At 47.7% G+C, this 14,279-nt stretch overlaps 2 protein-coding genes across 4 annotated transcripts in view; both read right to left on the reverse strand.

Moving 5' to 3' along the window:
• flt1 (fms related receptor tyrosine kinase 1) overlaps positions 1-2,278 on the reverse strand; it is a 29,655-nt gene extending 27,377 nt beyond the window's left edge. For all 3 annotated transcript variants that reach the window (XR_014766284.1, XR_014766283.1, XM_084702836.1), the window contains exon 1: positions 1,999-2,278. Coding sequence is in view for 1 of the 3 variants with exons in the window: in XM_084702836.1 (XP_084558962.1) it covers positions 1,999-2,056 (58 nt within the window). In the remaining 2 variants the exon portion in view is untranslated. The remainder of the gene's footprint in view (positions 1-1,998) is intronic.
• Positions 2,279-4,431: 2,153 nt separating this feature from the next.
• LOC146274749 (suppressor of tumorigenicity 14 protein homolog) lies at positions 4,432-14,097 on the reverse strand. The gene is made up of 19 exons (XM_084703509.1): positions 14,014-14,097; positions 13,103-13,280; positions 12,739-12,863; positions 11,298-11,365; positions 10,797-10,987; positions 10,354-10,452; positions 10,018-10,237; positions 9,522-9,664; positions 9,243-9,340; positions 8,845-8,954; positions 8,607-8,740; positions 7,901-8,005; positions 7,505-7,615; positions 7,084-7,194; positions 6,439-6,558; positions 5,674-5,857; positions 5,168-5,439; positions 4,863-4,999; positions 4,432-4,599 (listed from the first exon to the last, which is right to left on the reverse strand). Exons 1-19 carry the CDS (start codon positions 14,095-14,097, stop codon positions 4,432-4,434), a joined length of 2,658 nt encoding a protein of 885 aa, XP_084559635.1.
• Between the last annotated feature and the right edge of the window lie 182 nt (positions 14,098-14,279).

Here is a 14,279-nt window from a genome sequence, read left to right on the forward strand (position 1 = left end):
ACTCTTGTTTATCAAATAAAAGCAACTCTCCCCATAGCTGAGGTTTATTAATGAGAGATAAAGTGTTCAGTCCACCCTTCCTTCCTCTCATCTAGAGGGAAACACATTATTCACAAGTGTTGTCTTTGAATCCGGTAAGTCCTCGAACACGCACAATACACATCTGTTTACAGTCTGGTTCACCCGCACACTGAACAGGACCAGTGTCTTTTCATTTGTGTTTGGTGGGCTCGTTCAAGCCCTTAGGACTGTGTGAATCTACCTGTCATTTTATGAACACAACCCCTTTATTACTGTTCTCTGGTATCATTGTTCCCAGTGGATGTGCTATTCAACAGCCCTTGGTTGACTCAGTGTGGTAGCGTTTCCTTCTCTGTTTCCTCAGTTTTCCCCCCAACGTGTGAGAGTAAGAGACACAGTCCGTTTGGCAGGGTACATAGTTTAAAGAAGGAAGGAAAGTCAAGAGTCTCTTTCAGCATTGCCCCCGGGGGCATTTCAACAATCTGCAAAGTGGCTACAAGGTCCATTTCCATGTCACTTTATACATCGACGGGGAGGCCAAAACCACAGTGTCAATTCATCCATCTGAAGGACAGGTTGCAGTTCAAGAGCACGACTGTTTTACAACCGAACATAAACAACTCTAGATTACAAGTCTCCCTGTATGCTTATTAAGGAGGTCAGAGACCGTCATATCCATGACGACCAGAGAAAAGGCGTCGGCTCTTACAGCGAATGCAAACATCAATACTTCACATAGTATGTATAATATCACAGGAGTAATTTCGCAGTTATGGTTATTTTAACCTACTGAGGAAAGTCAACCCTAGGTTTATCTATTGTGAAACAGTAAGAATATCTAAAATACCATGACAATCGAGGAACTTCACAAAACTTGACGTGTTTTGTCGTACACTTTACCAATACCAATAATGACATTTAAATGTAGTTGTTCATGGTCTACCAAAAATGTTTAATATGAATAAAAACTGTTTCTAACTCTCAGATGAAACGCCAGTGCATCCATCTGTGTTTAAGGAAAGATATAGGTCTACCCACCAAATCAATCTATACCAATCTATACAACAAAAAGGTCTCGTGCGGGTGTTAATTTTCACTATAGCCTTTCATCCCTGTATTTTTAGCACCAGAACTTTCTAAAACAATTTAACGGGTGCCATGTGAAAAACTCCTGTGCGTTGAATAACAAGTTGTTGACCAACAACTAACACCTATGAAACAGTTGCCATGCAGCCCGTTTTCCTCTCCGAGTCCGTGAGTCTGTTTTAGCAATAAGCGCTGATTAGCGACAGTTCCTGCGTTCTAGAAAGTTTCCTTGTGCCGGTCATGACCCCGCAGTCATTTATATTAGAACTTCCATTTCACAAACTCATCAGCATCAGGAAATAACGCCCTGTGTGTGTACCGATTCAACAGGGGCCAAGCGCGCACAGGGAGTGAGGCCGCTGCCAAGCCGGGCCAGAAAGGTCTGTGTTATCCAAACAACTGCGCTTTCCCGCAGGACATGGCTTATCTGGCGTAGCAACACTTCACAGTAACGGAGGCGCACAAGTTTTACAACCCGTGCCACACGACTACACTCCCCTCTCAAGGGATGAATGACAAATAAATGAGCCAGCCGGTCCAATGGAACGCGCCAAGTACGCTTGGCCCGTGGCGACAAGGCCCATCATGTTCGAGATCGGGAAACTTTACAGGCCGTTTAAAGTCAATATCTATTTCTGAATCTATGGACCCGAGTCGTTCATTTAAGCATGCATGAATCTCTCCATTACAAAGTTAAGCATTAAACAATCTACAGAATATTTGAGAAGGGACCCCACATCCCTTGGAAACTCCTTTGTATTTATCATGGTGTTCATATAAATGCATTAAAATGTATATCCTATTTCAACTAGATGCTAGTTTCCACATGTATGCACAAGAGGGATAGATTTTGCAAGGTTTGAACCATCAGCCAGCAGATCCATGACTCACCCTTTCCAAGCGCACCGCTCGACAATCCACATAATATGAAGAGCAAAAAACAAGTCATGGTGTCTGTGGGTCCCCTTGAACGCGGATCAAGTACTGGAGATGAGAAGTGTCAAAGTAAAAATGTGGTGTTTTTATTTAATCCTGTTTCTCCAGAGTGGGCTATTGACACCTTATAAGAGCGCACTCCTCGCTGCCTCAAACCATTGGTGACAATGAATGGGACCGGCTTCCTGAGGATAACTGAGAAGGACCACGCTACAGGACACCCCGCTTCAACTCCAGTGCAACTTTTCCTATTGTACTCATGGGCACAGATTTATACAGTTTCCCACAGCCACCGGATAACGGGTTTCCTGTGACGTCTATCGACACACCCATTCAAAGCGTACTGGCCCGAGTTCCACCCGTGCGCATTCATACACTGTCACTGAGACCTGATAAAATCGTATTTGGAGTCCCTTTCTCAACCACTATCAACAGATTACACCCAGAGTCATTGATGTCACTGCTGTGACAGTGAAGGCACGTACCTTACTGGCCCCGGGTGGACACGAGATTAGTGGCACGTAGGCGACGGTGTGCATGGTAAAAGGAAACGCCTGGATAGTCTGATTGGACCCAGTCGTTTTTTAGGGACTACTATTGAGTTTAATACTTTTAATAACAGCCTAGAGAGACACCGCTTGGATTACCACGCCAATATAGGCGATGTGATATGTATGAATCTGAAGAACAGAACCTTCAATTATTCTCTGCGCATCTGAATTGGTTGTCATTCGATAGTCAATTTGTTCTTTTGTGAAACAGGATGAGTTTCCTTCAAGACTTATCAACATCAGGTTTGAACTAGGAGATTTTGCAACAGTGCCACCAATAGATACACCCACTGCTTTTAAGAATAAAATACATTTTCAATCACACTAGTAAGACAACACGCTTGACTGAGTCACACCAGTCACGCTAAAACGTAACAAAAGCAGGCACAAATAATAGTAATACCATTCTTAACAATCTGTTTAATATTCACTGAACTCATCCAATAGTCTAAATAAAATGGTATACAGTGGACCCTTGGCATTTACATTTTAAAGGTAGAATATATCTCTGATGAAGTGTCATCAAGACCTGGTTGAAGTCATGGTAACAAGAGCCACATAGTTTCTAGTTGCTATGTGGGGCAACATTGGCCATCAGTCCTACCAAGCAAAGCTGTTTATGGAAGTACAGCTCAGCCAATCCACACGTCACAGTCCACAGTTAAGAGGGGACATTTGAACAGTAAAGTAAATCGGAAATAATACAAAATAATTTCCCCGTAACACATGGATCATTCATCATTCTCAAAAGAACAAGACAAACAGTGACTAAATATAATATGGCCTATGACTTGTGTGAACTCATGATATACAGTACAAATATATATATACATACAGTACATACGCTTACAATGACACGTCTTCATCACACACATGTTGATAAGCACAGCTAGAAAGCCCTATAGGGAGATTACCTAATCCAGGTCAAATGAGAGGAATGTCTGGATTTCTGTTGGTTAATAGAGAGAGTGTTCACTGACAGACATCATGCTCACTGTCAGGGCTGTATTAAGCTGGCAGGGACAGGAACAGGGGAGGAGAGTGGAGACTGGAGAAGGAGGGATAAGCAAGGCAATAACGAGACTAGAAAGTGATTGGACATGGAAGCCAATCGGTGACATCATGTTTTGAATGACTTAAAATCAGACACAAAATGTCAAGGTTCAGAAATTCAAACAATTAAACTCAGATCCCCAAAATTCAATAAAAAAACAAGCTTCAGAAATTCCTCAAATGGTTTTTGCCTTGAATAATTTTCCCTTATGGGATCAGAATTTCACCATTCGAATTTGAGAAGCCTACATTTTGATCTATTTGAATTTCAGAAGCTTGAGTTTTTTGGGGAGTGGATCTGAATTTTACAACCTGGATGTCAGAACCTTGAATTTTGGGATATGATCTTTTATTTCCATTGAAATAAATTCATATTTCAATTTTAAAGAGGTGAATTCAAAACCAACAAATTCGGTGGTGTTTAAATTTCAATGTTAAGTATTAAATGCCTTTTAAAATTCAAAACATTATGTCACTGATTTGATTCCATAGATGAAGCCAGAGAGAGACAGGCGATGGAAGAGAACAGGCGTCACACAGAGAGAGACCGCAAGGGTGTGTCCTGTCAGTGACAAGAAGCAACTGGGTATGGCTCTGGGGAAGGAGGGAGGGGGTCGCCCCCTTCATCCTCTCTGGAGACTCTGACGCCATGGTTACCAAAACCCCACAGAGAGAGGAACTCTGACAGTCACACGTTGATATCATCCATTTCCAGACTTCCATCTGGTCTGCGTGTCTGTCTGCGTGTCTGTCTGTCTGTCTGTCTGTCTTGTCTGTCTGTCTGTCAGACCTGCCCTTTGGTCTGCTGGCTGATCCAGTCTGTGAACTTGATGACCTGTGTGTAGACTCCAGGCCGGTTCAGTCGAGCGCACCCCTCCCCCCAGCTCACAATGCCTGCCAGGAACCAGCGTCTGCCCCTCTCCAGACACACCAGAGGGCCCCCCGAGTCCCCCTGGGGGAACGTGCGCACACGCACACACACACAAATAAAAAACACACACACACATAAAAAACATACACAAATAAAAAACAAGAACATTTACGCCAAAGCCAGACAGAATAAAAACAAAACGAGACATGCTGACAGCACACACACACACACACACACACACACACACACACACACACACACACACACTAGACACACACACTAGACACACACACTAGACACACACACACACACACACACACACTAGACACACACTCATTCCTCACCTGGCAGGCGTCCACCCCTCCCTGCAGGTTCCCAGCGCAAAGCATCCTGGGAGTAACAGCATCATCGTAGAGCTTGTTACACGTGTTCCTGTTGATGATCTTCACTGAGGCTTCCTGCAGCAGAGACGCTAGCTCACCTGGAGGGCAGCACAGGAAGTGACATCACACCTCACGCAATGGGAGCTTTCCCCCAAAACAAGGCCCCCCCCGCAAAAAAATGAAGAAAGAGTAGAATTCTGTTTTTGTGTTTTCTACTGTCAAGATAAGGGTCATTTGAGTCAGGGTTCTCTGTGGACAGCCCATACCGTCTTCCATCAGGACCCCCCAGCCTGTGACGAAGCAGGTGGTCCCTGTGGTGAAGGCATGGGAGGGGGCGGGGACACACACAGGCTGTACCAACTCGCTGAAAATGATGGGGGCGCTGAGCTCCAGCAGGGCGATGTCGTAGTCGGAGGTGAACTGGTCGTATTGGGTGTGGAGGAAGATGCGACGGATCAGTCTGGTGACGGCGGCGTTGCTGCCCGTGTTCATCACACGCATGCCCATGTAGGCACGCCAGGAGCGTGCATCAGAGTACCTACACACACACACAGGCAGACACAACCACACACACATACATACAGGCAGACACACACACAGGCAGACACACCCACACACAAAAGGGCAGGAGCGTGCACAAACACACACACAAACACACACACAAACACACACACAGCTGATGAATCACGTTGAACACAGTGATGCCAGGCGACAGGCTGGTGCCCACGCTGTCTAGCAGTGAACACGCTGACAGAGATCCTGGTCCTCTCACTTGATGGCGTCTGAGTCCTGGAAGCAGTGAGCGGCAGAGACGAGCCAGCGGCTGCCCACCAGCGTGGCTCCACACACGTGACCGTAACGCTCCATCTGCAGGCTGACCTGCCACGGCCAGGCCCCACTGCCAGCATCAGAACCCCCCACTATCTTGGTACGCTTCCTGGGCCTAGTACCACAGCCTGGAGGAGAGAATAATAATAATAATAATAATAATATATATATTTTTTAAAGGCACCTTTCTCAACAGTCAAGGACACCGTATAGGGTATATAAGACATTTAAAAACAGCAAAATACAGAACACAACAACATTAAAAACTACAGAAGAAGGTTGAGTCATTGAGATTAAATGGAATATGCAGTTTTAAAAATGTGGGTTTGGAGTTCCAATTTGAAATGGGGGTATGAATCAATATTTCAGAGTTGAGGTTGTAGTGAATTCCAGTTGTAGTGGGGAGTAGAGATGGGGAGCAGAGCGGCTGAATGCTCCACTCCCCATGGTGGTGAGGCGGGCAGAGGGGACAGACAGGTGTATGGAGGATGTGGGGAGGGGGGTAGGGTTGGGGTGGATGAGAACATTAGGTTAAAGGGTGGAGGAGAGAAAGGGAGAGAGAAGGGAGAGATTGATCAAAGAGAGGAGAGAAGTAAAGAGTTGAATGAAGATGAGAAAGGAGAAGGGAAAGGTTGAGAGAAAAGGAAGGACTGTAAGATAACGTGCGTGACGGTGAGGGAAGAGTGCGTCCGAGACGAGAGAGACTCACCACAGCGCATCTCGTCAGAGCCGTCGGAGCAGTCCTTGACCCCGTCACACTCAGGGTTGATCTTACTCACACACTTCCCATTGGTGCACTTGTAGGAGGACGGAGAGCAGCCTTTATGGACTGCAGAGACAGAGATATAGGGTTAGGGGAATGGATGGATAGATTTACATGTACATTTACATTTATTCATTTAGCAGACGCTTTTATCCAAAGCGACTTCCAAGAGAGAGCTTTACAAAGTGCATAGGTCACTGATAATAACAACAAGATAGCCCCAAAGCATTGCGGGTAGCCAAAACAAGAAGCACACATTGTGAACAACCAAAAAATAAGTGACAAAGGGAATAACCATAAGAGCATGTAGTTAAGCAAGTTACAATTAAACAACATGAATCTCTAAGTGCAAGTGTACCTGTAGAAAAGCAAGCAACAGTAAAATAAAATAGATAGGATAGATACATTGACGGATGGATACAAGGATGGATGGATACAAGGATGGATGGATAGATATATAGATAGGTGGATGGATGGATAAATGAAAAGATAGCTTGGAGGGTTATATGGATGGACAGATAAATGGATGGACAGATAGATAGGATGGGTGAACTGACTACAAAGACAGATGGATAAAGCAGAAGCCCTCACATGCCCTGGTGCAGTTGATTTCATCACTGCGGTCCTTGCAGTCCACGACGCCGTCACACACTGATGACTTGGGGACACACACCTTGTTGGGACACACGTGGTAGCATTTACCTGTTCGAAGAACAGAGCGATGACCATACAAAACCCACCCAAACCCCCCCACCCCAAACCCCCCCACCACAGAACAGATAAAATACAAAACACACACACTTCAAACAACCAACATGGACAATCGTGACCAATCATGATCCTTACTGACATGCATGTTAACAGTCGACATGGCCAAAGGTAAACACAAATAATGAATGTACAGGAATGTATTCGACTGATATGTCTATCGATAAATCAATCAATCAAGAATGAATCCAACTCCTGGATTGAGCGGTAAAGCATGACCAGAGTGTTGGTCTGCTTGACTCACCACAGTTCGTCTCCTCACTGCTGTCGCCGCAGGTGATCTTGCTGTTACACTGGCTACTGTGGGCACTGCACTGACCATTCCCACAATACACCTCGCCTGGCTTGCACAACGCTGCACACACAACAAACACACACACAGGCATTTGTTCATACCGCAGAGAGCACCAACCTACACTACAGCAGACAGTGATGTGTGTGTGTGTGTGTGTGTGTGTGATGGTGTGTGTTTGTGTGATGGTGTATGTGTGAGATGGTGTGTGAGGGTGTGTGTGATGGTGTGTGTGTGTGATGGTGTGTGAGTGTGTGTGTGATGGTGTGTGTGTGTGTGATGGTGTGTGATGGTGTGTGAGTGTGTGATGGTGTGTGTGTGTGGCGGAGAGACGGAGGCAGCTCTTACCACACTTTGCCTCGTCGCGTCCGTCTGAGCAGTCTTTGACGCCGTCACACACCTTCCTCAGAGGGACGCAGCGTCCGTCCCCACAGCGGAACTGACGAGGACAGGCTGGGACACACACACACACACTCCTCTTACACCAGGGCTAACCAGTGTACTGTCAAACAACATTGGGACATGTAGATATTTGTTACTTGTACTCTGTGGACTTTCATGTGACAAGTCTGATGCTCAATGACTAGCTCTGCTCAGCATCAGGTAGGCCTGGACCAGGTGGGCCTGCACCAGATGGGCCTGCACCAGGTGGGCCTGCACCAGGCGGGCCTGCACCAGGTGGGCCAGGACCAGGTGGGCCTGCACCAGATGGGCCTGCACCAGGTGGGCCTGCACCAGATGGGCCTGCACCAGGTGGGCCAGGACCAGATGGGCCTGCACCAGGTAGGCCAGGACCAGGTGGGCCTGGACCAGGTGGGCCTGCACCAGGTGGGCCTGCACCAGGTGGGCCAGGACCAGATGGGCCTGCACCAGGTAGGCCAGGACCAGGTGGGCCTGGACCAGGTGGGCCTGAACCAGGTGGGCCTGAACCAGGTGGGCCTGGACCAGGTGGGCCTGCACCAGGTGGACCTGGACCAGGTGGGCCTGGACCGGGTCGGCCTGGACCAGATGGGCTGTCTTCCCATGGCGGGAGTTGAGCAGGAGCATTACTCACTGCTCTCTGGGGAGAAGGCTCTGTACAGCAGGTAGAAGCCCTTGTGTGTGAGGGACTCGTCAGAGTGGAAGTGGAGGGAGACGGGGGAGTGGTAGATCCTCTTCCTGCTGCTGTCTCCCATTGGGTTGCACAGCCTGAAGAAAAACACACTTTCCACATTTACTTACTTCCTGTACTTCGAATCGTTGATGATAAAAGGTAGATGGTGATTGTTAATGGCAGTTGGTGCACTACTAACTTGACTCCTCCGATGTCCAGCCAGTCTTTCTCACAGCCATCTGAAGACCCTGAGTCCTGGATGTCCAGTGTTACTATTGTCATGGAGATCAGGTATCCTGGCAATGGCGCCTGGAAGAGACACCGAAGTGGACTGAAGCAGAGGATCACTGGGAGGACTGTGGAGAGGGTTATACACAAAGACCCCCCCTCAACATACTGTCCTCCTCTTTCTCTTTCTCGATTTATTTACATCCCTCTGACTCCCTCTCTCCCTCTCCCTCTCCCTCTCCCCCTCCCCCTCCCCCTCCCCCTCCCCCTCCCCCTCCCCCTCTCCCTCTCCCTCTCCCTCTCCCTCTCCCTCTCCCTCTCTCTCTCTCTCTCTCTCTCTCTCTCTCTCTCTCTCTCTCTCTCACACACCCGTAGTGTCCAGCTGCAGTCTACGTTGGGGGGGTAGTGAGCAGGGTAGTAGGGCGAGGCCAGGGAGCCATTCCAGTAGGACAGAGCCCCTCCACAACCTGCAGGGGGCAGCAGAGACACAAGAAGCCACAAGATGGTGACTAACCCTCCATCAAAATCTCAACTTGAAGCAAAGTTGGACCCAAACAATGCCTTTACATAGATTTTTACGGACAGTATGCGATGATGTTCAAAAGATCTATGTAACGTAGATAAACGGCCATGTGTTCTGAGGTTGACCTGCTTTGGGGATGGCCTGGAAGTAGGCTTTGAAGACTGCCCCGTCCCTCTGTCTACTGAAGGAGAAAGTAACCAGCATCACGTTCCCGGACGACGTCAGCTTCATCACCGGAGACGAGCCGGACATCGGCAGCCCACACCACCTGCACAAATGCACAATGGAGTCAGGTGGCTGAGCGGGTAAAGCATCGGGCTAGTAATCTGAAGGTTGCCAGTTAGATTCCCGGCCGGTGCACATGACGTTATGTCCTTGGGCAAGGCATTTCAACCTACTTGCCTCAGGGAATGTCCCTGTACTTACTGTAAGTCGCTCTGGATAAGAGCGTCTTCTAAATGTAAATAGGGCACACGACACATCGTCGATTTCGACAACAAGCCTTTCGTGTGTATTAAAATGGTCAGTTCACCTTGAACCTAGATTTGTCAGAAGTTCTAAGGAGTGGGCCAAAATTCACTAAGTGTTCATCTTTAAACCCCTGACCCTATCCGTCTGTACCTGGCAATGATCTTGTTCTGTAGAGGAAGCAGGAAGTCGTACGCGGACAGTTTGTGGGCGGAACAACTGCCGGGCGTGGCCCCGTTGAGGGTGAGGATGACGAGGCGTACCACGTGACCGGACGGCACGCGCAGACGCCACTGGTAGTACGGCTTCTTGGGACTCACCAGGCTCAGCGTGCGGTTGTTACCGTATTTGGCGTACAGGTCAAAGGACATAGCTGTGCAGAGGAGGTTTAAACCAGGTGTATTATGGGTAGATTGGGATTGGAATGTATGTAAGGACACAAATCAAATGTGATTTTGTTGTGAATGTTCGGATTGTTTGTCGTTTCACCTTGGAAACCTAACTGCCACTTTCCACTTTGCAGGGAATTAGGGTTCTTAATCTTGTCTGTTTTTTCATCTGCATCATAATCATCATCTGAATCCAAACCTAAAGTCGTTCATGACCAGGGACGGGATAAAGTTAATCACTATATAGAAAAAATATTGATTTTAAGACTGTTCATGTACATTCTGTATGTTATCCCTTGAGAGAGGAGATGGAAGAGAGAGAGAGAGAAGAAGAGAGAGAGAGAGAGAGAGAGAGAGAGAGAGAGAGAGAGAGAGAGAGAGAGAGAGAGAGAGAGAGAGAGAGAGAGAGAGAGAGAGAGAGAGAGAGAGAGAGAGAGAGAGAGAGAGAGAGAGAGGGAGAGTGAGGGAGAGAGTGAAGGAGAGGGAGAGGGAGAGAGAGAGATGGAGTGAGTGAGAGAGAGAGAGAGAGAGAGAGAGTGCTACCCAGCAGGCTGATGGTGTCCTCATCTCTCTCCATGTAATGGCGTTCCTCATGGCGGCTGTACAGCAACTTGTTGGTGCCGGGCAGACGCCTTTGAGCATGCTCTGGACTCCATCGTCTGATCTCCGCGGCAACATGGTCCGGGGCAGAGAACTTACTCCAGTAGAACACGTTCAGGCCTTCCTCTCCTTCACTGTCCCAGAACAGACATCTTAACAATGTTGCTTCACAGTCGTCTTCTGAATGTGTACATTGTTTTACACATTATTTCAACCGACTTCTTTTTCATGAACTACAGCTTTATTATTAGTCTGATCAAGGCCGTAGCCATGGAGTCAACATTGGAGGGGAACAATTAAATTTGTTATGATAATATCATATTAGGGGGGGGGGTGTCCCCCCTAATATATATTTTGATTAGAGCCTTGAGTCTGAAAACACAGAGCGTTTTCAGCCACTGAGCGTTTTCAGCCGCAGGTCCTTGGTGAGCCGAGATGTCTCACCTGAAGGCTGTTATTCCTGAGCGAAGGTGATAGGAGCTCCAGGGGAAGGTCTTGTACAGCTGGGAGAACTGGTGGAGCCGTCGAGGACAAAAGCAAAGAAGAAGAAAACCACGAGTGAGCACCATGTTCATGGATGTAACAGATACACCAGGTGTGACATCACAGCACCAGGACAGAGGTCCGGTGTGTGCGTACGCTTGTGTGAGTTAGTGTGTGTGTGTGTTTGTGTGACATGGAAGTGCACCTGGCCGAACCTCTAACCTGAGTACAAAAGCCCTGTTCTTAAATGTGTACATGTTTGTGTACAGTCAGAGTGTGTACATGTATGAGGGAATGTGTGGTTAATGTGTGTAAGACAGACTTCAGGTAACAAGGGGCTCCATTGTCCTCCTATCTTCCAGTCATGTGGAGGTCGACCCTGAATGGTATGGGTCTCTGGCTTTGGGTTCAGACAGTCTTTAATGAACTGACATCTGCACGGAACATGGGCCAGTGGACCACTTCACTAACTCACCGATTGGGGTGATTACAGGGGAAATTACAGGAGATTACGGATGACCTTTACAGGGTTTTCAGCCCGATGAAAGAACCCTTCCCATCATTAACCCTTCTCCATGTCTCACCCAGACTGTAAACGCATGTTTCTGTGTCTCCTTCCCCACCCAAATCCCTCTATTCTCCCCTTTCTCCTCGCTTCCTCTTCCTCAGTTCTCCTTTCCCCTCCCCTATCTTTGCTCCTTTTCACCCCCACCTCCCACCTCCCCCAACACCCCACCCTCTCTCTCTCTCTGCCCCTTCCCTGGCCTTCTGCCCTCCCCCTGCCTCCCCCCTGTGGGTCTACCTCAGCCTCTCCGTGTGGCTCTCTGGTTCCTCTCTCTCAGCGGTGGAGATACAGAGCTGCTGATTGTGTGAAAGCCACACAGACAATGTTTTTATTGAGGTGCCGCTCTTCCTCTCACTCCGGCCCTGCTGGTCTCACAAACGGCGGGCTTGTCCTCGGACCTGAAAGGCCTTGGTCCCTGGGGGCCCCGGTCCTCACACACACACTGAGCCGGGCTCCTGTTACACCCGGGCTTTACATTTAACACCGCTACAGAGACACAGGGAGGGAGGGACAGAAGATGGGTGGGGGGTTGGAAGGGGTAAAGTGGGGGCATGGGGTCAGAGAATGAGGGTGGGATTGGGGGAAGTGTCCTTGAAACGCAAACGTACACGTTACCTCCGGGCTACCGTATTGATTGATATGCATGAGTTAGAATGACAGCAGAGGGTTGAGGAAGGCTCAAGATCAAAACAGGACAGAGGGGGTTCCGGAAGAACGGAGCAGGTGTGGAAGGACTGTATCCTTAGAGTCCTTAGAAGGTCCTTAGAGACCTTCAGAAGGAGCCAGTGAATGGAGCATCGTTTGAGAAGGGTATGGCCCACAGAGAGTTACACTTACATAATGACTCAGAGCCTGAGTTTGGAGGTGGTACTGTGGAGAGGCGGGGTCAGTCAAGTCCAATGAGAAACTGAGGTTGGGGAACTCCACACTGCCGCCAAGGTAGAACACTGAAGGGGGAGGAGCTAGAAGCGGGAGGCAATCAAAGCATCATAATAGGGGGAGCTTAATTCAAATCATTGTTTATTAAGACAATGTTTTAATGACAGACGTTAGGCTACAAAAGGTTTATTTTGAGTTTAATCTCAGATATTTCAACATATCACAACTACAGACTCTTAGACTGTGTACACTTAATACATACATACACACTCACACACACACACACACGACCAGAGAAAGGTGGCGCTATATGTCTACTTACAGCTAAAGAAGTGTAAAGTCAGTGCAACGACTGCAGTGAAGGGCAAAAGAGGTAGGACACCCAACGCCCACCTCCTCCATGACCCGCTGACTGGAGCCTGGGCTCCTGGAAGCTTCCGGTCTGAGTCTGCCTCTGAGGAGGGGCTGAGAGTGTTGGTGGTCTCCACGACCCCCTCTCCCTGCCAGAGACACATGCATGAACTCACTTTGTTGACGTTGATGGCCTCGTTTCTATCTCTCTATTTTATATTTTTTTGAATAATCAGTGAGAAGTTCAGACATTCTTTAGATTTTATATATATATATATATATATATATATATATATATTTAAATAGGGCCACTAATGATTTTTTTCAAGTTCAAAGTCCTGATATTATGTAGTTTCCTAAATGTACACACCAGTATCTTTGCTTACCACCAGCACTAAATGCAAATCACTACTGATTTATTGCGAGCAAATGCTAACATCTATTCAGCTGAAAGGAACCAACTAAAACATTTAGAACTTGGCAGGATTCCTCGAGAAAGTGCACAAAGCGTGTTTCGAGGGGTCTGCTTTCCCACGGCCTGGCGCAGCGGTGTCAGCACTCAATCAAGTGGCGAACTCTGACATGGACATTCATGAGAGCGAGAACCAGATACCCCTAGAGACGGATTCTACAATTAAGATCAACCAGAGCTGTCTGAACTAAGTTGGTCACCAAGTGAAGCCATTACCTGTGAGGCAGAACACCATTTTAAAAAGAAACAGCGCTAAACATCTAAAAAAAGTTTGGTGAAAATTACAGGCTACTGCAGTAGGTATATCAAGCGGTGAGTGCCCTGTTTTGATTGCACAGAACAGCATCTCTTTGTCTCCTTCACAATTCGGCAAAGATGAAAGTGCAGCGGTGAGCTGCCCCGTGTCTTACCTGTAGGATGGCTGTAGAATAACAATGCCCATGACCAGAAACGCTGTAAACTTCGCAAGTTCTGCTTTTGGAGAGAGTCCTCATGGCACTGTCCCGTTTTGCTCCGCGAAGGCGATATGCAACAATACCTCAGGCATAGAAATGATGGAGAGGAGACCCTGGCAAACGCTGCTTTGAAAAAGAGCAGAAACCCGACCTGAGCGGGTTGGATGCGGTGAGCATTCACTCACTGCAGTATACCTGTGGGCAGGTGTCACACGGAGACC

The sequence above is a fragment of the Hypomesus nipponensis genome, chromosome 8, assembly GCF_054491055.1.
Source record: "Hypomesus nipponensis isolate SF chromosome 8, ASM5449105v1, whole genome shotgun sequence".
NCBI lineage: Eukaryota > Metazoa > Chordata > Actinopteri > Osmeriformes > Osmeridae > Hypomesus > Hypomesus nipponensis.

What these genes read in the sequence shown, in the direction of transcription:
- LOC146274749 (XM_084703509.1), bottom strand. Translation starts at nt 14,097, where the DNA reads ATGAGGACTCTCTCCAAAAGCAGAACTTGCGAAGTTTACAGCGTTTCT. An exon ending in CCAGGCCATCCCCAAAGCAG is followed by an intron (nt 9,341 to 9,521) that starts GTCAACCTCAGA and finishes TGCCCCCTGCAG; the next exon opens with GTTGTGGAGGGGCTCTGTCC. An exon ending in GAGGGGTGGACGCCTGCCAG is followed by an intron (nt 4,600 to 4,862) that starts GTGAGGAATGAG and finishes ACGTTCCCCCAG; the next exon opens with GGGGACTCGGGGGGCCCTCT.